Source organism: Arvicola amphibius, chromosome 13 (assembly GCF_903992535.2).
Source record: "Arvicola amphibius chromosome 13, mArvAmp1.2, whole genome shotgun sequence".
NCBI classification, from domain to species: Eukaryota; Metazoa; Chordata; class Mammalia; order Rodentia; family Cricetidae; genus Arvicola; species Arvicola amphibius.
Genome location: NC_052059.1, coordinates 44,631,540 through 44,657,088, shown reverse-complemented (window position 1 = coordinate 44,657,088; position 25,549 = coordinate 44,631,540). Strand labels below are relative to the sequence as shown.

The 25,549-nt window shown below is 47.3% G+C and overlaps 1 protein-coding gene across 2 annotated transcripts in view; it reads left to right on the top strand.

Annotated features, from left to right (window-relative positions):
- The window catches only part of Pebp4 (phosphatidylethanolamine binding protein 4), a 218,257-nt gene that overhangs the window by 121,965 nt on the left and 70,743 nt on the right, over positions 1 to 25,549 (top strand). For both annotated transcript variants that reach the window (XM_038310170.1, XM_038310169.1), the window contains exon 4: positions 708 to 806. In XM_038310170.1, the coding sequence (XP_038166098.1) occupies positions 708 to 806 (99 nt within the window). The remainder of the gene's footprint in view (positions 1 to 707; positions 807 to 25,549) is intronic.

Genomic DNA, 25,549 nt, shown 5'->3' with positions numbered 1-25,549 from the left:
CTCTCTCTTTCTTTCTCTCTCTCCCCCTCTACTCTCTCTCTCCCTTCTCTCTCCTCTCTCTCCCCTCTCTCCTCTTTCTTTCTCCTCCCCCCTCCACTGCCTTTGTCTCCTCAGTCCACCCTATTGCACTTTCAACAAAACACTGACCACAAACGGCTATGCCCTTTCCTATGTGTTTATCCTTATTACCTATTCCTCAAAACAAAACCCTCCTGGGCATGCGGTTCTGACTACATCATGTTCTAATAGAAGGAGCACTTTCCAGCATACCAGTGTTCAGCTAGTGTTTGTTGAAGGGATGACCATACCCCAGTGGCTCTGATGCCAGATCAAGCTCTCACTGATGTGTTGCGTGAGCAGTATCTGGAGGGCACACTCTCTGCTATCAGGCTTTTCCTGTTTTCTCCATGGTACCTGGTATGGAGTCATGGACTCTCACCCACCAGATATGAGTAAAACCTTGTTGGATTTATTTCTTCAACAAGGCCAAGAGTCCTAGTAACTATTTCATAGACTTCATTTTTTTTTCTGAGAATAAATGTGCATCATGAGGGTAATGCCATGGGAACAAGAGTAAAGCAGGGGGCTATGGTGGGCACTGGCTACGTTCTCCATTGGAAAGCCGGTAGAGCCTTCCCCTTTGCTATTGTTCTATCAAGTGCCAGCCACGATGTACGTTACATTACTTCTTGATGCGTGTGTTACAGGGTGCGCAGTACCTGCTGGTGATGGTGGATCCAGATGCCCCCAGCAGGAGAGACCCCAGGATGAAATACTGGAGACACTGGGTGGTGTCCAACATCAAAGTAAGGAGACCAACGGGTGTTGTCAGAACGGTTCCTAACTGTAGCTGAGGTCATCTTCCTGCATGGCTTCTTAGCATTCATCCGAGAGGGCTAGAGATGAGGTTGAGTGAGGCCTTCTCAGTCAAATGCCCAGGTTTTCTAAGAACGTCAGAAATACATCTAAGTGAGCTAGAGAACAAGGTCTCAGGACAAGAGCAGCAGAAAATGCCAATTCTGTGTGTTTGCTATTCTTTGTGATAGAGGTCTTCCTCTCTGATACCATCTCAAGGTATTGGAGACTGAAGAACCGACTCACAAAACTTCTGGAAGTCTAAGAGTTGGCAGAAGCACATCACTGTGGAGTACATGTGTAGGGGGGGGAGGCGGGGGTCCTCCAGTTTGATTGGCAGGGTGTGGAGGATCACATGATGGGCCTTCCTATTGCCACATGAGGGGCAGTAGGAGAATGTGTCCCCGCACAAAGAATGTAGGCGCAGCTCCCTTCTTTACATAGAAATAAGTCACTACTTGCGAGTTGGTTTCATGATAGCTGGAGAGGAGCCTAGCTCGCCTTTTACAGAGTACGTCTGAGGCGCACAGTGTACCAACACAACTGTTAGATCTCCTGGCTTGAATTGGTGTGATCGCTCATCTCATCAAGTGGGCTTTTAAAGATACCGCTATCGTAATAGACATTACAGTCACCCTTTGGGACCCTCAGACACCCCCATGAGTCTGTTATATAAAACAGTGCTTGAGACAAGCCTGTGTACTTTTTCTCAGATGCTCTAAATCATCTCTAGCTGCTGATCACACCTAATACGATGTAAACGCTGCCTAGATATCGTGTTGTGCTGTATTGTTTAGGGAATCAATGATGGGGAGAGGAAAATGCCTGCACTTGCTCGCAGATGTAATTCTCTCTCTATTTTTTTTTCCAATCTGCTTTTGGTTGGATTTGAGGATGTGGAACCCACAGGGAACAGAGGTCTAGCTGTATGTAACCCACATTTGTTTCCCAATCCTGTTCAATTACGGAATCTCGAATTCATGAGCGGCCTGGTAGAATACTTTGGAGAAATCCACATTAGCCTGTAGCCTTTGAGATCTGTGCCCACACAGCCTACAAGCAGCTTTTGCAAAGAACGTGGAAAGGCCTCTGCCTTCTAAGACAATACACTAGCAAAATGAAGTTTGAATGTGTTGTGAGTTAAGAAAAAACTGGTTGCCAGCCCAGAGACCAGACACTCCCTGTTTCTCTCGACTTCCTATGGTCATCCTGATGACCCCATGAAAAACACCCTAGAAGCTGGGCAGTGGTGGCACACGCCTTTAACCCCAGCAATCAGGAGGTAGATCTCTGTGAATCTGAGGCCAGCCTGATTTACAAGAGCTAGTTCCAGGACAGACCCCAAAGCTACAGAGAAACCCAGTCTCAAAAACAAAAACAAAAACGAAACACCCTAAAAAATGTAGAGAAAGCCACGGGGACAAAGACTAGTATCTTGAATGCTGGGACCACAGGCAGAAGCAGGGACATCAGTTGAACGAGCCATTGGCTCCTCCTCGGGGGAAGACTCTCACACCAGAGTGAGAAGGCGGGTATGGAGGGGGGAGTTAGCCCTGCAACCAACCAATGTCCTAGCACCAGGACCCTTCTGAGGAAGCTCAGGGAGACAGGCCTCCTTGGAAACAGCCTGGTTGTAGCCCTGGTGGGGCTTCATAAGCAGCAGTGGACTGTGGGAGAACTTGGCAAAAGGACAGTGTTACGGGGAGGGGGGTCTTCATGTGTGGCGGGCGTGGCAGTAGAGGGCACAATAGATGCGCAGTTTGTCAGACTGGCTTCTATCTAGAGCATCATTGTTCTCCAGTTTATGGGTGGAAGTTCAAGAAAGGAATTTTCTAGGTCATACTCATAGACACCCCATACACACCCACACACCTGCACAGGTACATGCACACAGGGCTCCCTGTGAGAGGGTTCCAGTCGGGATTCTGAGGCCGGAGGAAAAAGCCATGTGGGCAGAATGGTTTCCCAGTTGGGGAGCCCTGGGACTGTGACAGAACCCTAGGGATGTCTGATACCCCATGCCACCTACTCCCATCATCCCATTACTCACTCAGGACATAGCCCTCACACCAGGCCTGTGCTGTGAGCCAGGGTTTAGCCCCAGAAGCCCTGCTCAGAGACACAGCAGGTGGCAGGTGACAGGTGGCAGCTGTCAGGCAAGCCTGCTAAGCCACAGCGCTTAACCACAGCCACCTGCCAGGGCATGGCCCTCACTTCCCGTTCACCCAGAGGAGGCTCAAGTTTCAGTCACATTGCCACCCACTTTCCCTCTTCTGGGTGCCCAGCAGGAAGCTGTGGCTTTTCCTGATGGAGTTACTTGGCCTGCCACCTGCCCCTGTGTTCTGCTAGCCAGAAAGATAGCTTCGGCCAAGTGGGTTCAGGTCTCAGGTCCTGGAGCTCTGTTGAAAGAAGGGTGGAGGGTGGGGGTTCTGGCCAAGCCTAGGAGCCTGTCCTCTAGCTTGAGGTTTACACAGAAATACCTGTGATACCACTGATATACACAGTGATACCACGGAGGAATGTGAATTCTTGAGCCCACCTCCCCACAGAACTCCACAAACTTGGGTGGGGAGGGGCCCATTACCTGGCAACTGGCTCACCTCCGGGTACCAGGACCTTCCCAGGAAGTTCAAGGGGAGAGAGGCAGCCTGGTTATGGCCCTGATGAAGTCTTTGGCCGTAACCAAGGCATCCTCTAATGTGTTACCCAGTTCCCTGGCCGTACTGTGGAAGGGTTCACAGACACTCAAGTAGCAGCTTCCACCTTGACCAAGTCCTCCGGAGGAGCTCTGGGTGGGGGAGCCGCCCTGACCAAGTAATCTGGAGGAGCTCTGGGTGGGGGAGGTTGTAGCACTCAGATCTGGCATGACAATTGATGTCACTCATTCGTGAGACTGTTTTCTTCTTATTATTTTTTATGTGCATCTGTGTTTTACCTGTGTGTATGTTTGTATGAGGGTGTCAGGTTCCCTGGAACTGGAGTTACAGACAGTTGTGAGCCGCTATGACTTGAACTCAGGTTCTTTGGAAGAACAGTCAGTGCTCTTAACCGCTGAACCATCTCTCCATCTCTCCCCAGTCCGTAAGGCTGTTTTCAAAAAAAATGCATTTTGGAAACGGTTGAAACATCAATCACTTTGTGAGCTAGCATTGCTCCAGTAAATGATAGGAAAGCAGGGGCTAGAGAGGTTCAATGACAGCCTCTGCTAGCTGTCGTAGTAGATTGTAGCTACAGGTATTGGATATGTGTCCCATACTCTAGACTATCCATATCATACAAGACTGTTGTGGGGTCCCACCATGTCGATCTGTCTCTTATCAGTCTCATCATGTCCAGGGACCACCATGCCCCTCTGTAAGATGAAAACAATCTCTGTCCCATTCCCATGACTCCAGCACTCTCCCGGATGAGTAGAGGCTTCCAGGGCACATTGCCCATGGAATGCTACCTTGGCATAATAACAAATACCTGCTCTGTGTTTTAGACCCCATAAAACTACACCCACACATCCACCATTACTCAAACACCCTCATCAGTAAGCCATGTAGTAAAGTCACTGCAAACAGAGTAACAATGGCCCTGTGATTTCCAATGACCACAGAGAGAAACCTGAAGGGACATAAGCTAGCCTTGGTATCAGACAGCCAGATATAAGTGGACATCAGGCTAAGTCATGGCCATGGAACCCCCTCAGTGCAGATAATGTTTTTAAAGGCTATCCAGAGCAGAAGAGGAATAACCCAAACCAACCATTATTGGCTATGGGATCTTAGGCTAGCTGCTCAGCTTCTTTGAGTCTCAATGTACTCATCTGTAAAGTGGAAATATTTATAACCTCTGCCTCACACTGTTAAAACGATGTTTATCTATGTTATTTCAGGTAAAATATTTAGAGCAAAAGCCCATAGCACATAGCTGGCTTTAAACAGTTGGGTGCTGTGCTGCTGCTATGGCCATTTGCTCCAAGCCAAGTACCCTTTAAGCTCAAGAGCCACAAAAGCAGATGAAATCCAGGAAGGCGATGTCTCACACAGGGGAGGTATTATGAGGGTCCAGAGGCAGTCTTGGGTAGAACTCCCTTCCCCTGTCAGTTCCCACGGGCTCAGCAACAAGACTAGGTAGAAGATATCCACCTCCACCCAATCTGGCCATGCCAGGGGATAGAGGGATGTAGACATAACTCACGAGGTGCTCATCAGCCCCTCTCTGAAACTCTCTCAGGGAGTGAAAGAGATTCCTAGTCAAAGCCAGACACGGTGACACACGCCTGTGATCCCAGAGGCTGAAGCAGGAGGACCTGGAGTTGCAGGCTAGCTTGGCCTGTGCACTGAGATGCTGCCTTACAACACAAACAAAGGACCAGGGATTCCTAGCATCCCACAGCAGGATAGCATCCTCCTCCCTGGTGCCATGTCCTCAGGTTTCTTTACAGATGCTTTTCAGTTCTGCTGAGGCCCAATTGAGATATCAATTAGTCTGCATCATTCACTCCAGGAGAAGAGTTTATTGGCTCCTTGTCTTATTTGTCTCTGAAATTAGTGCTCGGAGCTTTTCATGCAGATATTTTCATTAGGCTCTTTTTTTATTGTTAATGGGAATATTAAACACAGGAAGATGGTACATGAATGCCTTTCCACAAAGACTATCATGACTGGTGACAAAGAATATGAAGAATAATTAAGAAGACGAGTACCTTTTTTTCCTTCCAAAAAAGAAAATCTTCCTAGAAACCGTCAATGATTCTAAAATTTGTCCTGAATGTCTTTTTTGTTTTAAAAAAGAAAAGGAGCCGCCAAGTACACACTTCCCCTTTCACTCAGTGCCCTCAACCTTTGGCAGCTGTAAATGGCAACCAATTCTGGATTAAATCAAAGGGACCTCTAAGGGGTCATTATTCTGTCTACTTTTCTATAAGGTTGGATATTTTTCTGTAATAAAAGGTTAGTGTGTGTGTGTGTGTGTGTGTGTGTGTGTGTGTGTGTAAATGACCTCTAAGTATGTTAGGTGAACAAGAGGAATAGAAAACCTAACAAACAGAGACAGGATTAGTTCTCCCTGCTTTTGACTTCTGTGGTCAGCATGTGTTTGAGTGATCCACACTGGGGCTGGGGCGATAGCTCAGCTAGTAGAGCATTTGCCTTGGAAACAAGAAGGCATGAGTTCAATTCCCAGAACCCATGTTAAAGTAAATAGTCAAATGAATAGATAAGTGGAAAAAACTGGGCCCACACTTGTAATCCCAGCACTGAGGAAGCAGAGAAAGAAAGGTCCCTGGGACTCTTCTAGCCTGGTTGGTGAAATTCCAGGCCAATGAGAAACCTTTACTCAAAGATAGCACCTGAGAGTGACCGCTAGGGTTGTCCTTTGTCCTCCACATAGGCACACACACGCATCTGTGCACACACATTAAATAGATATTTTATTAAAAAAAAGTGTGTTCTAATATGCTCCTGAAAGATCACTGGCAAGTCCCCTGACATCTCTGAGAATTTGGCTTCTCCACTGAAAAATGGACACAGAGTGTTCTTACCCAAGGAAGAAGGAGTTTAAATTCACCCAGAGGAAGAGCCTTCCTAGAAAGAGGCACCACAGAAAGTAGCATTCTGTCCTCATTCCTAATAAACCAAGCAGCAAGCCCTGTAGAAATTTACATATGTACCTATAAATAATTATGGAATATGGCATATGTATGTATGTATATCCAGAACCCAGCTAACAACAATAAGCAGAATAAATTATCTTTATCAGGACCACCAATAGAAATAAAGAGGGCAAATTGAAGAGATAAGTAATTCCTTTTTTGTTGTTGTTTATTTGTTATTATTTTAGGGGTTGTTTTATTATTATTCTGTGTGTGTGTCGCTCTACACACACATACACACACACACACACACACACACACAGAAAGAGAGAGAGAGAGAGAGAGAGACTCTGTAGCCCAGGCTAACCTCATACTTGCACTTGCCATTTCCCCACCTCTGCTTTCAAAGTGCTAAGATTACAGGAATGTGCCACATGCCAGGGTTGGGAGCAGTCAGTCTTTTGTCTCCGTTTATCGCCCCCTGACCTCTGAACCAGACCAGCGCTCTCCCACCTCCAGCATCAGGGCAAAGTGCAGGCTTCCCGGGCTGGTCGGGCTTCTATGTACTTCCCTTGAGTCAGAGCCTCAGCCCCTTCCTCCCCAATACTCTCCGCTTTATTTTTAACCCCTCGCCGGTTTCTTATCACTCATAGTCCCCCACTCAGCTGTCATTGTCCTACCCCAGAGATGCCTTCACTCCCATTCAAAATAATTTAAATAAAATGTTGCTACAAAGTGGAATATTATCTTTTGATGAATGTTTTTAAAGCCCTTTAGGTTTTCACGGTAATTTGCGGTGTAAAATTATTTGGAGATAAGAGCCAAATTAGCTTTCCTATGCTGAGGTCGCTGTGTCCTGTTATCCATGTGAGCAGTGTTTAAATATAATCAGCCCTTAGACTAATGCAGCATAATTGTTCATTTGAAATAGCTTTTTTTACTCCATTCAATGAGTCATTAAAATATTCAAGGGATAATGCAGTGAATTGGAAATGAATTTATCATATTATCCCATACATACTGCAGTACTTCAGGTAACTAAGGAGAGGGAGGGAGAGAGGGAGAGACAGAGGGAGGAAGGGAGGGAGGGAGAGGGAGGGAGGGAGGGAGGGAGAGAGCACATGAATGTGAGGCACACAGGAAGAAAGGGGGCTTGTGTACATAGGGATGTGATAAAGGGTTCCAGTGGGTTTATGGTAAGTAGAAGAGGGAGGGGAGGACAAGAAAGAAAATGTTGTTCTTCAAGGCGTTCTCTCTCTCCTCTCTCCCCTTCCCTCCCTCCCTCCCTCCCTCTCCCTGCACTCTGAGAATCTGCTCTACCACAGCTCCACTGTTAACTTATTTTTATCAAATATGTTTATATCAGAAAGTCGTTATGGAAACCAATTCTGCCATCCAGGAGAATTCCTGGAGCAGGCAGAAAACATTCTCTCTCTCTCTCTCTCTCTCTCTCTCTCTCTCTCTCTCTCTCTCTCACACACACACACACACACACACCACACACACACACACACACAGAGTCTTGTTCTTCTCCAGCTCCAGCAGCCCTAAAGAGCAGGGTTGTGACTCTAGATCTGCTTCTTGGACAGAGTTGTGCAACAAACCCAACTATCACCCATAGTCCCAATCTGTTTCTGTCCTGGGCTTGCCACTGTCCCTGGGCCTCAGTTACCTAACCTGTGTTTTCTAGTTTCCTTTCGATGGCTGTGATAAAGACCATGGCTGAAGGCAACCTGTGGAGCAAGGAAAGCATCTACTTGACTTAACAGGTGCACTGTCCATCACTGAGGGGATTCAGGGCAGGGACTGAAGCAGAGACTATGAAGGAGTGAAGCTGGCCCTCCATGGCTCACTCAGCCTGCTTGCTTTTACCGGCCAGCACCACCTGCCTAGGAGCTGTACCGCCCAAGAGGGCCAGGCCCTCCCACATCAATCATTAATCAAGCCCACAGACTTGTTTACAGGCCAATACGACAGAAACAGCTTCTCAGTTGAATTTCCTCTTCTTAGATGACCCTAATTGGGGTCAAACTGGAAAAAAAAAAAACAAATACAACAATCACAAAAAAATTAAAACTATCCAACACACTATGGCAAGCAGTTCTTAGGCAGACAGGCAGGGGTGAGGGGCTATGGTAGACTCTCTGAATGCTCCCAGGGTCTGAGGGAAGTTCTGCCTGTTTGCAATGCTGAGAATGAACCAAAGCATTAAGGTAGATGCCACATCCGGAGTGAGGGCCTCTGCCCTGGCCACACTTCCCTAAGGTGATAGATAGGTGACCAGCCCCCAAGAAAGCAGCCAGCACCAGGAGGCTGTCTAGAAACCACCCCAGGAGATCAGCACTCACAAAAGGAGCGGGGAAGGTAGCCTTCAGGACTCCAGGAATCAGTCAAGGGACTAGAGAGGCAGCTCAGTGGTTAAGAGGCACTTGCTGCTCTTTCAGAGGACCTGGGTTTGGTCCCTAACACCTACATAGTGGCTCACAATTACCTGTAACTCCAATTCCAGGGGATCCAGTGTTGTCTTCTGACCTCTTTGGGCACCAGGCATGCACTTGGTACTCAGATACACATGCAAGCAAAACATACATAAAATATACATACATAAAATATAAATTTTTTGAAAAAAAATAAGTGGGGCCTAGCAGGATGAGATTGGGGTGTGGGATTGGGGCAGGCACTAAAAATTTCTAAAAATCTAAACAGTATCAGGCAGCTCTCCTACTGGAACCCAGATTCTACACTCTCCTCAGGCCCGGGCCCACTCCTGAAGACTGCACAGCCTCCTCTTGACCTGTCTGTGGTGTCCCCACACCTTTCTGTGGTCACAGCCTTCAGGAACTATTGCTTGCTTTGTCCCTTCATCCCACAAGCTCTTGTGCAATCTGCAAAAACGAGGTTCTTTAAGTGGGTCAGGAGCTCCAGACGAATTGCACCTCCGGGATCCAGAAGGGGCTAAGAAGTATGATCATAAAGCCTTATGTGGATGTGTGTGTTCCTAAGCATATGTGTGTTCACTGTATGAGTACAGACGTCTTTGGAGGCCAGAAGAAGGGTGCCCGATCTGTCGGAACTGGAATTGCTGGTGGTTGTGAGTTACCTGTCGTAGGTGCTGGGAACTGAACCTGGATCCTCTAGAAGAACAACCAATGCTCTTTCTTAACACTGAACCATCATTCTAGCCAATCCTTATCAAAATTTAAAAAATCTCCTCATAAACTCAACCTGAGGAATCCACACAGGTGCACTAAAAGCCGGTCACTCCAGTCCACTTGGATGTCTTCACGGGCACATGCCCTGATCCCTTGGACAGAAGGGAGCCCTAAGCAAGCACAGCCCATCTTGATGAGAAAGCTCAAACCACACCAATCACGGGAGCCTGTGGGTGAGGAGGGGAGGCTAGGCTTCACTGACTGTGCGGTGATGTGGGTTTGTGGCTCGTTGACAAGCCAGTTCTGAAGAGCATTGACAAATGAATTAGCAGTGGTTGCGAAGTAGGTCACTGGGGACAAGCCATTGCCTTGTTCTGTGCCTGAGGGATCCCATGCCACCATATTGGTAGGTCACACAGAGTTTCAGGAAGTAGTTAATAATGATGAGGAACATAAAAGGGTTGCTCTTGACAAACAGGAAGTAGGGGCCCTCACTGCAAAAAGCAAAGCAAAGCAAAACAAAACAAAACAAAACAAAACAAAAAAACGGATTTAATAGGGATTGATGTAAAGTTCTATATTTAGGCTTCAGGTCAGTTTTGTGCATTCAGGATGGGGAAGGTCTGGTATGTCAGAGATTCATGGGGGAAAAGAGCAAGACAAGTTGGTGTTAATCCCTAAGCTAATTTAAACCTGAATTTTCAGATAATAATAGAACATCAAACCATAATGCAGGAGTTAAGACAGGATAATCTTAGGCCACATCAGAAAAAGAGGAGGCTTTTTATCACTGAAGATGCTCATGGCTGCTCTCTCTCTCTCTCTCTCTCTGACCGGCTCAAACCATGGCTGTCCATTCATTCCTTCACTCGGCATATGCTCAGCATGGCCTAGGCAACAGGTTCCGTTCAGTCAGCTGCAAGCTTACGCCATCAGACGCCTTCTTTCTAAAGAACTTCCTGTCTGGCGACAGAGACCAGCGAAGAAAAACAATGACTAGTCTAGAGGCAGGGAGTGTTGGGATGGAGTGAAGTCTCGAGGACCATGGGAAATGAAAAAGAGGGCTAGAAGCAGACCACCCAGAGGAAGGGATGTGTGGGCCAAGTCGATGGGCACCGTGTCACCAAGTAAAGAGGAGACCAGCCAGGCAGAAGGGAGAGGACACCAGTGTGGCTGGAGCTAGTGCTCAGGAGATGAGGTCAGCGAGATTAGGGGGGCCGTGAAAAATGGGGGTTCTAATGTTCCTTACCATTCACTAGAGTCTCCCCGAACACCACACCTGGAGCAGTGAAATCAGAGCCCGGGGGGTCGGGCTCAGTAGCCACTTAGTTTTTTTTTTAAGGTTCCCCAGGTGAGGCGAATGTGTAGGAGAGGTGATGGGTAGGGGAGAAACGCTGCCAGAGAACAGCTCTCAATTAGGCGAGATAATTAAGTTCCAGTTCCTTGTTAACAATGTATTAGACACTCAGAACTCAAGGGGGAAATCTCATATAAAGTATTCTTATTGCAAGAAAGGAAACGGAATTTAAAAAAAAAAAAAAAAAAAAAAAAAACAGATACACCAGGGTTAAGAAACATCAATGCAAGGCCTTTGCCTAGATTGGGGTAATGATTTTAGAGCATGGACTACAGAAGGGTTTTGACCTGAGTTAGAAACTGCCTGTTGGGGGTTGAGGGAGGTTTTTCAGCGGTTAAGAGCATTTGTCGTTTTTATAGAGGACCTGAGTTAGATTCCCAGCACCCAAATGACAGCCCACAGTCACCCATAGCACCAGTTATAGGGGATCGGACACCCTCTTTTGATTTTCACTGGCACCAAGCACACACGTGTTACACAGACATATTTTGAACAAAAAATTCACTTAGCATAAGGAAAAAAAGACAGGAAGGAAGGAAGGAAGGAAGGAAGGAAGGAAGGAAGGAAGGGAGGGAGGGAGGAAGGAAGGAAGGAGAAAGACTGCCTGGGAGTCAGGTACTAAGCCAGTAACCTGCAATTCCTTCTATAGGAGGCAGACAGAACACTTGAGCCCAGAGTGTGAAACCAGCCCAGACAACATAGCAAGATCTTGTTTCTAAATAAATAAATAAATATCATAAAAATGGGCTTGCATTTCTAAAAGTTCTCTCTGTCTGCCATGGCTATAGCTGGCCCCAAGAGACAATTTTGTTCTTTCATGGGGGATGACAATGGTCTTCCCCAAGACAAGAGTAGAAGACATGGAGGAGACCGCTTCAGGGCCTGCCCTGAGCTCAGGAGCCATCAGGACCTGCTGATGGATTAGACAAAGTGGGTGAAGGGTGATCTGATGGCAGCTCCTAGAGTTGGGGGCCATTCACTAAGATAGAGGCACTCAGACAAATTCATGCTAAAAGGCTTCCTGGATCTCCTTGTGGAGATGTCACATAAGAGACGGAAAGAAACTGAAGTGCCAGGAGGACATTCTAAGCCTGGCACAGCAAGGTGTGGTGTGCTGACTGCTGGCAGTCGGGTCCTGCTGCCTTGAGAGAGGGAGTGAGTTCAAGGAGAAGCTGCGTTGAAGGACTTGGACAGGAGGCTGGGTTAGATTGACAGTCAAGTGTGGGCCTCGGGCACTGCCCATCAGAAGCCTGCATTGATGGAGCAGAACTCCATGCTGAGAGATGTGGGACCTCAGAAGCCGTGGGGAGTCAGCTCTGTCTTGTTGGGGACTGGGTGACATTTCAGAGTTTGGGAGCAGGATTCAGAAGGTTTGTCTGCCAGGCCACTTGTCCAGGTGGGAGACTTTACTGTAGCCTCTGCTCTCGGGTGGATCTCTTATGTCTCCCGTACACACTGAGACAGGCAGGTGGACTTCCGTGCTGGTTGGTACCAAGTTCCCATAGTAAAGAGCTCTGGGCCGGGCCCTCTACATAGCTGCTCTCCCTCTTTCTGCAAAAACATTGTTCATAAGCACAACCTGCTCTCACGGGTCTCAGAACACACAAAGCAAGCTGTAAGTTCCAAGCAATTCCCTGCATGCTTGTTCTCCCAGTCTACAGGGTATTTCCGAATACCAGCAAGAGTAGCATTGCTGGAGGGAGAACATGGAAGTCGCTCTCACTTACTTAAAAAAGTGAATCATTTCTCGGTGGGGCTTTGTGGTTAGTCACACCTGCCTGGGAACCTGCGTCCCTAGTGATCTGCCCCCAGTGGTTAGTACTACTGCCAGTCATTGTCGCAAGCCTCAGCTATTAACCAGAAGACCACAGTGGGCCAGAGTAGGGCAGAGCCGGAACAGCTCTCATTTAGGAGGAGGGGTGGAGGAGCCAGCAGCAGCCTGGCTCTGTTGGGGATGAATAAGGCTCCAGCCAGGAGATACGTTTGGGGGCAGCTACAGGAAGCCAGACTTGTTAGGGTGTGATGAGGAGGCTAAGGAGAAAGATTCAGGAGCATCCTCGGGTTCATCAGAACCGTAGTGGAGCTGGTGTGGAGATCACGAACTAAGGGACGAGTAGCTGGTGACCCAGAGTACGGTGCCCTCCTTCGCTGGAGTTTTTGTTTCTCAGAGAGGAGGGGGAGGGAGGAAGATGAGGAGGAGGATGAAGAGGAGGAGGGGGAGGAAGATGTTGCGAAGGAAGATGAAGTGGGGGGGGGTGGAGAGGAGGAGGAGAAGGAAGCTAGTCCAGAGTTCCTCGTTACTCCCTTGGAGGAATCAGCAGATCTGTGGAATTGGGGGTGGCACACGGCTGGACCCCAACTCCAGGGGTGGAAGGACAAATGCGCAGAGCCCTATGGGCTGCTGGCTTATCAAACCTTCCACGAAGAACTAGCTCTTTCCTTTCAAAGAGGGTGGAAGTCACTGTTCTCTTGTCTCCGTTGATGAACAGATTCTGGGTGGCAGGAGTCACCATAGAAACAGGTGCTATCTTAAGCAAATGAGCCTTATTAACCTTAAGAGTGGTGGAGTTTTCACAAGATTGCACATATAGGGTAGGAGGGAGACGGGGCTTGGTGGGGGGAGGGTTGAGGTGGCTGGGAAGCCAGTTGCTCTGGGTGGGGAGGCCTGTGTGTGTGTGTGTGTGTGTGTGTGTATGTGTGCATGCCGTGCACAATGCGTGTGTGGGTGCCCATCTCTACGTGTTGTGCAAAACTGCTTTTGAGGAGGTAAGCTCAGGTCCCGCCCACCCCTTTCCCTAGGAGATATGCTGTCTCCCCATTCCCTCCCCCGACAAGAAGCCCTCATCTCCTGGAAAGTGACCTCGAGGCTGCGGTGCCCAGAGGTCCATCATGACCCCTCTTCTACTGCTTGTACAGACCCTGCCTGTGGTCCCCGGCCTGATGCACATTTGAAACAGGTGTTTCTAGAGAGAAAAGCCGGGACATGGGGCCCTTTTTTGCCCTAGGAAGCAGGGTAGTTCAGGGGCAGGAGCAGGAATACAGGCATCTAGTGGACTTGGGTCCGTGCGCTTCTGTCCCTCAGGGAACCTCCTTCTGTAAAGGGCAGACTCACCAGGCACCTCACAGGGCTGAAGCGAGGCTCTTATGAGATCACCTAAGTTCACACAGAACATGTACCCTCAGAAGCCCCCATTGTGAACCGCTTCCTTTCTGGGGAGAAAATGGGGGCTTTTTCCACATTAATATTTCCTCAGTATGCCTTCATCAGCCAACAAACTTGCCTGGGACACCGGCCCCGTTTGTAGAGGCAGGTGGGGGTGGCTAGAGGAAGATCAGGACAGAGAGCCTGGCCTTCAGAGAAACTGTGGTGGTCAGGTAGGCCGAGAAGAGGTAAGGTTGGATGGAGCTTCAAAGTCAGGTAGGATTGGGATGGGCAGAGAAAGGGGCCATACTTTCAGCTCCTGGTGATGCATGGTAAAGAAGAATCCTGAGCAGTGAGGGTTGGCTCCTAGACACACATCTGCTGCCCTCTGCAGCCCCTCCTCGGGCAGGACACTCCACTCCACCAGCTAGCACGCCACCTGCCCCAGTCTGGCTCCCACTCCCAGGAATAAACCTGAGCTGTTGCCTCATGGACGCTGACACACGCTGTGTGCCCCCTGTAGCCCAAGGCGCTGTTTATCAGGGACATAGGCTAGCAGAGACTCTATGCTCTGGGAGGACTCTGGGAAGGGGAAATCTTTTATTTCCTTGCTGTAAAGCATCAAAAGCCCCAGGGTTGGGGAGATGGCTCAGTGGATAAAATGCTCATGCTTGCGACCTGAGTTCAAATCCCCAGCACTAGGAGGCAGAGACAGAGGGTCTTAGGCACTTGTTAGCCTAGTTAATCAATAACTTCCAGGTTCAGTGAGAAACCCTGTCTCACAAAGTAAGGTGGGGAGTAATAGAGGAAGATGGCTGACACTGACCTCTATACACACACGCACACACACGCGTGCACACACACGCACACGCACGCGTGCACACACGCATGTAAGCTCAGTCCCAACACGTTCCTGAAACTGGGACAAGGCTGCCACCACCGGCTCTTCCCTGCTTCACATCTTCTAGGTCTCTAGAGCAAGAAGGTACCTCAGGTTTATTTGGTCATACCCATGAAGACACGGACACCTGAGGTCCACAATGAAGGGAGGGTCCTAACTTTTCGTCTCTAGTATCCCAACATTACTGAGGTGACAGAAGCCACCCCTCAGCTCATGTTTGGTGGGCCACTGGAGATTAGTAGGTGATTAGTTAGGTCTCCAGGGTGCCAAGGGACCCATCTTTCCTGTCTAACAAAGAAGAAAGGGGAAGCTCACCCCGGGCAGCTCAGCTCTCACCTTCTCTCCCTTCAGAAATCAAAACCGGGCATTTGGGGTTTCACTTGACCCTGGCCAAGGGATGTAACTTTAGGGATATCAGAAAAGCTTTCCCAATCCACCCGTCTTTAACTCCGAAATCATCTTCCGCGTTGGCTTTAGAGCTGCCAATGAATGTCGCACGAAAACAATACAGCTGAAGGGCTGGCTGAAAGAGTCACTCATGGGAAGAAGCTGTGAGCTGACTTGAGCCCCATACTCAGCTTGGCAATAAACAAAATGGGAATGTTGCATGGGCCCCTCGGAGAAGACCAAATCGGGAGGCTCTGGCAACAAGGGAGAGTAAAAGGAAAGAGCAGAATTTCACCCTAGTTTGTCTCCCTGCAAAATCTGGTCCTTCCTATATATCAAAAGCTCTGAGAACTGATAGCCTGCCCGCCTGCCTCCCTTCTTCCCAAGGGCATCCAGGTCATACTTTATAGGCATGGCATGGAAGAGGGCAATGCCACTGAAAGTTTTTATCACTCACAGTTTCGGAAGAAGGAGGCCTGCCATGCCATGCCACACAAGGCCACATAGGGAAGTCCCTGGGCGTGTCAGGAAGCAGAGGTGGCAGAGGAGAGTGTGGCCTGGAGCCTTTTTTGTGGTTTCTGCAGGGAAAGAGCAGAATCAGGGCAGGCAAGCTCTAACTGGTGAGCTGGCATGATATCAGTGGGTTCTGGGGCAATAGGGGTATGCTCCAGTTGCCTGGTACCCGCCCCAGGGTGGCACAGGTCAGAAGACTATTGGCAAGATATGAGAGAGTTAGGGAGAGGAAGTGATGGAAGGGATGGGCTCAGGGCTGGTTGCTGTGTACGTGACAGATGTGCTTGCAGGCAGAGGCCTTACAGACTTTCAGAAGTAGCCAGTCATGACAGAGATGTAGTCCCAGAACAAGTGCCCCTCAGGGTGTCAAGGCAGCAACACAAAATGCAGAAGATAAAAAAAAGGATGACCGATCCCCCCTGCACCCTGTCTCTCTGAACACTTCTCCTTTGAAATCATTCCATTTAAAAATCCTCTTGTTTCAGGTACCTTCCTTGGGACTACAGGACCTGGCCCTTCCCCCCACCTTCCACTTAGCACAGGTTGTGTGCCGCACAATTTAGCACCCAATTCCACGCTCTCTCGTTCCCTAGCCTTCTCAAGGTGCTTGCTGCTTGCCCCAGTTTCCCAGCCCCCTGGGAAGGCTCTGCTTCCCTCCTTCCTGCACTGGTGTATGTCCAACTCTGTACCCTGAGCTCCACCACATGCATTGGCATCAACCCTTAGCCTGTCTAGAGTACCAGTTCTGACCCCACTGCCTTTGACACTTTTGTAATGGATGGCCAGGCTGACATAACATTGTCCCTCTCAGGAACCCCTCTCTTCCTCAGGACCTTCTGATCAAAAAAGGCCTAGTAGAGAGGTCTTCTCATAGCTTCCTCTGGAAACCATACGCCCTCCAACGTTGACCACACACCACTGCTCATCACCCACAACCTTCCCTGCCATAGTAGTTTGAATGTAATTGGGCCCCATAAGCTCATAGGGAATGGCACTATCAGGAAGTGTGACTTGTTGGAGGAAGTGTAGGGCTGGGCTTTGAGGTCTCCTTTCCTCAAGCTTCACTCAGTGTGACACTCAGTCTACTTCCTGTTACCTATGGATCAAAACGTAGCAGCCCCTTCTCCAGCACCATATTTTCCTGTGTACCACCATGCTACCCACCATGATGAAAATGGACTAAGCCTCTAAAACTGTAAGCTGCCGCCTCAATGAAATGTTTTCCTTTACAAGAGTTGCCATGGTCATGGTGTCTGTCCACTGCAATAGAAACCCTAACTAAGATACCAGCCTCCAAATATCCTCCATTCCCCTTCACCAAACAGCCTCTTCCTTCCTCTCTCCCACAGCAAAGTTCTCTGTGGTTTCCAGACTGGCCTAGGCCACAAAATGGCTTCCAGGGAGCCAATGAATCAGCCTACCATGAGTTTATTGACCTCAGTGAGATTGCTCATCTTTCTGGCCCCAGTATCCTGCCAGTTTAGATGGTGAGTCAACTATATGACTACCAAGGCCCCTTTGGGTATTGCCACCTGGGGTATTGACATCAACTAAATAGCTATTTCTTGGCCTAGGCAAGAATGTCTTCTTAGATAGCATGGGGACAGATATGGGAACTGTGATAGCTGATGCATCCTCTCCCAAGAGCCGGCACTGTGTGCTGGATGGAGAAGCCTTCTTTCCATTCCATACTATTGGCCATATTGTTGATAGTTTCAATAGTAAAAGAAGACTCAACCCACGCAAGACTGACTAGGCACATACCTCCATTCCCCCACCCCTACCCCAGTCAACTCTCTACTTGGCATTGTAGGAAGCTATAGAAGGTTAGTAAGGTTAGTATCAAATGGCCTCAAGAAACTCAAAAAGCCCACGGAGAAATGCAATAAACACACACATGCACACACACATATACACAGCACAGCATCTGAGAATTGCTGAGGAAACCAGACAATGCCATAGACCAACAGCCTGGCACTCGTGCCAGTCTAGAATGCTGTTTACAATCCCTCCTCTGGATTTGCCAACATCTGACTCTCAGTCTCTGGCAACACACAACGTGAAGCCAAATATGGGTACCGGATGTCCGCCACTTTGAAGGAACTGTACGCTTTGAACTTGTTGGGCTTTGTCTGCCACTGTTGCCATTGTAAACACTCTACATCATGGTCCTCTTCACCGTAGAACAGTCCTGAAACTACCACATTTCCATATCTAAGATGCTCCTCTTCAAATGTCCTTGACACTTAGAAGCACAAAATCCATCTTGTTTATACTGATACTTCAGAAAATATGATAGATCTATTTATTTATATGTTATACTAGTAAATGGGTATGAAACAGAAAAAAAATCATCTAATAAATGTGAAAAATTTCAATGAAATGTTTTAGAAAATATGTGAAAGGCTTGAAGATATAGATGATAGATACATGAATATGTAAATAGATAGATATATATGCATATATATGCATAGGTAGATATATAAGCATAGGTGTGTATATATACATACATATATATGCATAGGTAGATACAGACATGCAGATATGCATGTATATGTAAGTTCATAAGCTGGGAGTATCCAAATTAATTTGTTTGAGAAACAATGATTTTATTAGAATGCAATATAAAAGTTCTATAGACTGGAGAGAAGACTCCGCAGTTACGAGCACTGCCTGTTCTTTCAGAGGACCCAAGTTTAATTCCCAGTACCCACGTTGTAGCTAACAACCATATACCCACTCCAGTTTAAAGGAACCTAACACCCTTTTCTGGCCCCCATGGCCACTGCATACACACACACACAATGCACAGGCAAGCATGCAGGCAAAACACCTATATACATAAAATAAAAATAAATAAATCCTTTAAAAATGGTTTTTATTATTGGAATTTAAGGTATCCAGTGTTCCCTAGAAGGAAAAAAGAGCCATGAGGAATATTCAAGAAAGTTTTATAAAAGAGTACTAATGGAGGAAGTTAGATGGAACAGTCTTGCTGATATTGATGCATCGTGTGAAACTACAGGAATTTAAGGTGTAGATGTGGTGGGAAAATACACAGACATATCCTTGAGATGAAATAGAAAGATATGGAACCAACTGGAATACTCAACCCAGGTTGAAGAGGTCATTTTGAACAAAAGAGAAAGGATCGGTTACCCTCTAAGAGGCTTTAGGGAGATATTATGCTAGCCAAGACGAGCCTGGCCTACATCATGAGCCTCAGGCCTTTCTGGAAACCATTCTGGGACCGTGTCTCAAAGCGTAAAGAATTTAGGAGGAGCTAGGTCCGTAGCTCAGTGATGGAGCACTTGCCTAGCATATGGAAGACCCTGGGTTCCATTCCCAGCACAACAGCAAGGTTATTGAAGTTCCTTCTCATCCTATAATCCAAATAAATTCTAAAATAACTATGTGAAATAAGATATGTAAACGTTAATTTTTAATGTTAAATCATAAAAGAATAAAACGCACTAACATTTTAATATTATGGTGAAAAACCTTGAAGCTCTAAGTGCAAAACCTTCAAAGGTCAATTAAAAGGCAATGCACACGGGGAAGACACGATGTGCAGATGACAAAATGTCATCACACAGGCGCACATAGCACTTAGAGTGGGCTAACCCCTGCACACACCTCACGGGAAGGAAGAAAACGAATAGTATGTAAAATGCTCAGGACAGAGTCTGGCACAATAAATTTGAACAGTTATCAATCTATTTTAGCCCTCGATAGAAAAACATTACATTAAAAAATGAGCAAAGGACATAAATAGAATGTTTTGGGTGGGGCTGGGGATGGGACCCAGGGCCTCCTGGATATCAGACAAGCACCTTGCTGCTGAACTGTACTCCCAGCCCAGAAAATTCTGCTCAGAGAAAAGCGTCATAAATCTGTGAAAAGTAGACATAGGCAGTGGGGAATGCAGACCAAACGAGAAATCATCTGCGTTCCTGCCCCATGGTGACTATGGCCATTAAATTGGCAATTTTTAAATGTAGCTTTGGTTTTTTGTTTTTGTTTATTTGTTTGTTTTTGCAGGGAGGGGGAGGTTCTGGGTCTTTTTTGTTTGTTTGGTTGGTTGATTCTTTTTGTTTGTTTGTTTGTTTGTTTGTTTGTTGAGACAAGGTTTCTCTGTAGCTTTGAAGCCTGTTTTGGAACTTGCTCTGTAGACCACGCTGACCTCGAACTCACAGAGATCTTCCTGCCTCTGCCTCCTGAGTGCTGGGATTAAAGGCATGTGCCACCACCACCTGTCATGACTTTGCTTTTTAATTAATTAATTAATTAATTAATTAATATCCAGGGTCCTTTCATACGGTGTTGGTGGGAGTATAAATTGCTGAGATTCTGCCAGGTGCACCAAATGTCAAATACCTTTCACATGTATACAGGCTTTGACCCAAGGTTCCTTCTAGGAGCCTGTACAAAAATTATATTGAACAGTACTATCTACCAAAATAAAATCAGCCATGTTAAGTGATGGGCTGATTCAGAAAATTAGAGGGGATGTGAATAGCGTATCATCTACAATTTACTACCGGGTAGCTTATACTACTTACAAATTAGTGTGTGTGTGTGTGTGTGTGTGTGTGTGTGTGTGTGTGTGTGTGTGTAAAAATTAGAAATGACCTGTTTACCCATTGAGAGGATCGGTAGCTAATAGTGGCATGTGGAATAATACGCAGCTACCAAAATAAACACAATATAAAAGGACCTCATCAAGATATGTATGCCATGTTGCTATGTGAAACAAAAAAAAGTCGTTAAGATATGGGGCATGGTTGCAGCTCAGACGGCAGGCTGCTCGCCTAGCACACACAAAGCTCTGCCTTCTATTAGTGTGGGCCTCTGGTCTACGTGAAGGGAGATGGAGATGGGAGGAACAGAAGTTCAGGGCCATCAGCAGCTGCATAGCAAGTCGGAGACCAATCTGGGATATACAAGACCTGCCCTCTCCAAACAAAAACAATACAAGTCTTGAGACAGATGTTGGCGTAATTGTGCACATCTGTAATCCCAGTGTGTGGGAGGCTGGAACAGGAAGAGTCCAGACTCAAGGCTAGCCTGGGCTATATAATGAGACACTGCCCCAGAAAGAAAGAAAAATGGTTAACCCATAATTAATCTAAGAGCAGTCAGGGAATATCTGCAGGTCCATCCGTGAAGGACACTGGCTCTGCCCACAGGGCAATTTCAGCCCAGTAAAAGTAATTAGATGGAGCCTACCCCATTTGGGTGTATGGGAAAATTTGCCTGGGAGAACAAACTGGAAAGTGTACCCACCAACATGTTCCTAAGAGTCAAATCCAGGCGGCAGCTGTAGGATTGGAAGTGGTTTTTATGTTCTTCTTTGGGCTTAGATGTTTTTCCAAATATTATATAATATGTATTTTTATCACCATATTTTAAGTGCTGTCTAAAAAAAATTAAACTGCAGAGCAAAGCATATGACCATCATAGCTCCAGGGGTGATGGGGAGGACTAAGAAAGGTCCAGAGGCTTCCTTTAGGGGGCTCTGAAGCCCTGAGGGCACCCTGCCACCACCTCCCTACCACTACCTCCTTTATGACATCTGGCACATGCCTCTGCCATCCACCTGGAGTTCCATATGCAATTACAGGTGGCGTGTCTGCCCTAGTACTGGGTTGAGAGTGCCCTATGGGCAGAGCCAACATCCTGGAGTTCCGAGTGCTCTTTGACAGGGCTACTTAAATAAGGCAAGGCATGTCAGGTGCTGGATGAATCACACAGACTCAGGGCGTCTATGAAATGTTGTTGCTAACTGGTAAGAGCAAGGAAGGTTTGACAGAGGAGGAGGAGGAAGCGTGGAAACCTGGAAGCATGGGCGAGATGTAACCAAAGTCAAATTCCAGTATCATTGTGGGCTAAAAAGATAACAGGTCCCTGAGGGATCTGGGGAGACAGCTCAAGTCTGTAAAGTGCTTGCTTTATAAGTAAGAAGAACCAAGCTTAGCTCAGAACCCACGTTTAAAAAGCTACGCATGATAGCATGCACTTGTATTCCTCGCGCACATCCCTGGGGCTCGTGGCCAGCCAACCTAGCCTCACAGCTCCAGGCCAATGAGAGACTCGGTTCCAAAAAACAAGGTAGATGGCACCTGAGGCTCAACAACCAAGGTTGTCCCCTGGCCTACACACACACACACACACACAGAGAGAGAGAGAGAGAGAGAGAGAGAGAGAGAGAGAGAGAGAGAGAGAGAGAGAGAGAGAGAGAGAGACAGAGACAGAGAGAGAGACAGAGAGAGAGACAGAGAGAGAGACAGAGAGAGAGAGGCAAGCATGCACACACACACATATATGCACAAATCACACAGGTCACCAAAGAAATATTCTACCAACCTGCTGCCATCTCTTTTCATTGACAATTTAGAAAGATCTAGAAGTTCTTACTCCACTGGACCAAGCCCCAACATCCCTGAGAGGTCATCTAGGGCAAGAAACCCTGGCACCACTGTTGGATTCTGTAGATTGGTCTGTGACGTTACCCGTAGCCAGCTCACCCACTGTAGTTCCTGACGTTTGCTGGCAACCTTTTATTAACAATCCCATGAATTTAAATATTAGCTCTCCAAGACTGAGTCTTTTTATTTTTTTTAATCTGACTTGCTCACTGCTTTGTGCCTAGGGCCTAGGATGGTGTTTAATGAATCATGAGTACTTATTAAATGTTTGTTACATAAATTAAATAGAACTTAAATATTGGCTTATGGGAGTCTGGACTGTATTACACATATATGTGACAAACACATATGTATATATACACACTTCTGTGGCTGCCTTGTGAATATGCATTATGTGTTTGTACATAAGATATGCAGAGAATCCAAAAGAGAATGTGCATGCATGTGTACACACACACACACACACACACACACACACACACACACACCATTTGGGAAAATATCAAAAGGAGAAGCCCACAGCTTTCTCAGGAGTCAACTACATCCTTTGAGAATAGAATTCCAATAAAATAGAATTTGGATGGTGTCACAAATAAATTTGCCTTTCTAAAAGCTCCCAAATTAAAATTTGAGAGGCTTGAACATGAGGACGAGATGGCAATGAATAGATATGAATTTGCTTTATTTGTGCAGCATGAAAATCGCACTGTACCATTTCAGGGAGAAGGAAGAAAAGCTGAGGTGAGGGAAGCGAGACGCCGGAAGCGGCGCGGCTCCCCGGCCCAGGCTGCCTCCTGTCGCAACCCACAATCCTGGGTCTGTCCAGGAGCCCAGGGAATACTGTGGCCCCTTACCCACTCCCACCCTAGGAGCCCACACGATTCAGCTTCTCCCTGGGTGCTCAAAGGGGTGGAAGGAGGGCTGGGGGTAGGGCTGTCCATGGGAGACCAGTGCCTGAGGCTAAGGGTGCCAGTGAATTACCAGTTTTACTCTTTTGGCATTTGGCCAGTCGAAGGGCACTAGCTGTCTCTGTGTCCTCCTCCCACCAGAGCAAAAGAAAGTGACTTCTGTTACATTGGTCTAGCCTCTCAAAGCCCTGAGGGATCATTGCGTGTCCCAGGCGCTCGAAGATCTCAGTGCCTCACGCTGGAGACGGCGCTGAAGGGTAATAGAAACAGTTTGATCTTTCAAGAACCCTAGATGCATAATATCTATACATAGTTCTTGAATTTTCATCCTAAAAACAATTAGCCAAAAAGTCCTTTTTATATGATATTTGCAACTACACTGACAGTAACAGCAATTAAACCCCGTCTGTTTGCTAAGAGGAGCCAACTCCCCCTTTCTCCAGAAGCCTGTAAAATGTACAAAGTGGGGAATGTACCAGAAAGCCTGCAGGGATAGCTCGAGACCCTCCCAAGACAGGCTCCAGCTCAGCTGTGTCCTCCCTAACCCCAATTACCCCCAAATCTCAATCAGTCATAGCAACCCAAGAATAGTCTTGGTGCTTCCTGTTCTACCTTCCTCCCCCCACCACACAGACACACACACAGACACACACAGACACACATACACACACACACACACACACACACACACACACTGTGGCAACTTACTGGTCTACCCCTTCCCTGAACCCCTCCCCTGACTTCCTGTATCTGACTCTCAGAAGAGCCTTCCACTTGCTATGGGAATGGTCAGTCCTAAATGCGTCTGTGCTCTATGGACCTGGGGTCGGCTTAAGAAAAACTGTGTCAGCCAGGAGGTGGTGGCCTGTGCCTTTAATCCCAGCACTTGGGAGGCAGAGGCTGGTAGATCTCTGTGAGTTCAAGGCCAGCCTGGTCCTACAAGAGCTAGTTCTAGGACAGCCAGGACTACACAGAGAAACCTGTCTCAACAAAAAGAAGAAAAAACTGTGTCTAGGTCTGTGCTGTTGGGTACGATGAATAAGTGAGTGAGAAGCTAAATGGGTGAACTGGTCATCACACAGCACTTACAGTAATGGACAGTAACGAAAGAAGCCTTTGGAGTATATGCAACAGAGACTGGGGTTCCAGGGCTGGGGGAGGGCATGGGCCTGCGGTGGGAACGGAACTTGTACCTGCACTTTTTCTTTGTTTATTACCCATGAACACTGAGCATGACCTAAATAAACCCTTCTCCTAGTACACTCCAGATTAGGGGCAGACAGCTCCTAGGAGCTTACCGGCATGCCACAAAGCAGCAACTTTTGGGTTCAGTGAGAGACCCTGTCTCAAAGGAATAAGGTTGGAAGACAGGACATCCAGTGTCTTCACCTGGCCTTTGTGTGCACTCAAGAGCATATGCAATTACACATACACATACATACAATATAGTGCAATGTAGAATGTCTGGCCTGCATGTACATGGCCCTGGGCTTGGTCCCCAATACCACAACCAAAATTAAAAATAAAAATCAATGCAAAGTACAGTAGGTAGTCTATTGAGGAACAGGACTGCAGAGCAAGGTGACAGCTACAGTCTGTGCCAGGGAGGGTCTCCCTGACAAGGTGACATTAGGATGAAAATGTAAAAGAAGCGAGGGAGGAGGTTTATGGAAATCTGGGAGGAGTCTGAGAAGAACCAACCAATGCCAAGAGCCTATGGCGTGTATAATCTCTGGGTGTCCATGGTGGAGCTGGGAGGCTGTGGCTTCAGAGGAGGAAGATCAGATCAGAGTAGAGGGAGGTGAGAGTAGATATAGCAGTCAGGCCTGGCCAGACCCCACTATTCCTGGAACATGCGAGCAGAGAAGGATCACGTTTTACAGAGGTCCTATCAGGATTCCTCTGGCTGTTTAGGACTCAAAGTAGAAGCAGGAAAAGGTCACAAACTACTGCAATAGTCCAGGCAGAGTGAAAAGGGAGGCCACAAGTCACCTTGTCAACAAGAGCCAAAGCCATCCACAGTTGCACCTTGTCTCCGAACTGAATTCAGCGAAGACCGAATGTTGCCTTGAGTTGGGAAGTTAGTCAGCTCAGAACAGGAAGCCCATTTTAAGGAAGAAGAATCTGGTTGGAGGGCTGGCTCAGCCGTTAAATGCTAGGCTCACAACCAAGACTGTAAGGAAGGAGACTCGCTTCAGCAAGTGCCTAAGAAAGCTGAGGTATGTTCTTAGGAAAACCAGCAGTGCCTCACCCATGAGCACCCAGATACTGGTGATATTTCCCTTTGAGGCACCATATCAGCTCCAGAGACCCCAACATACCTAG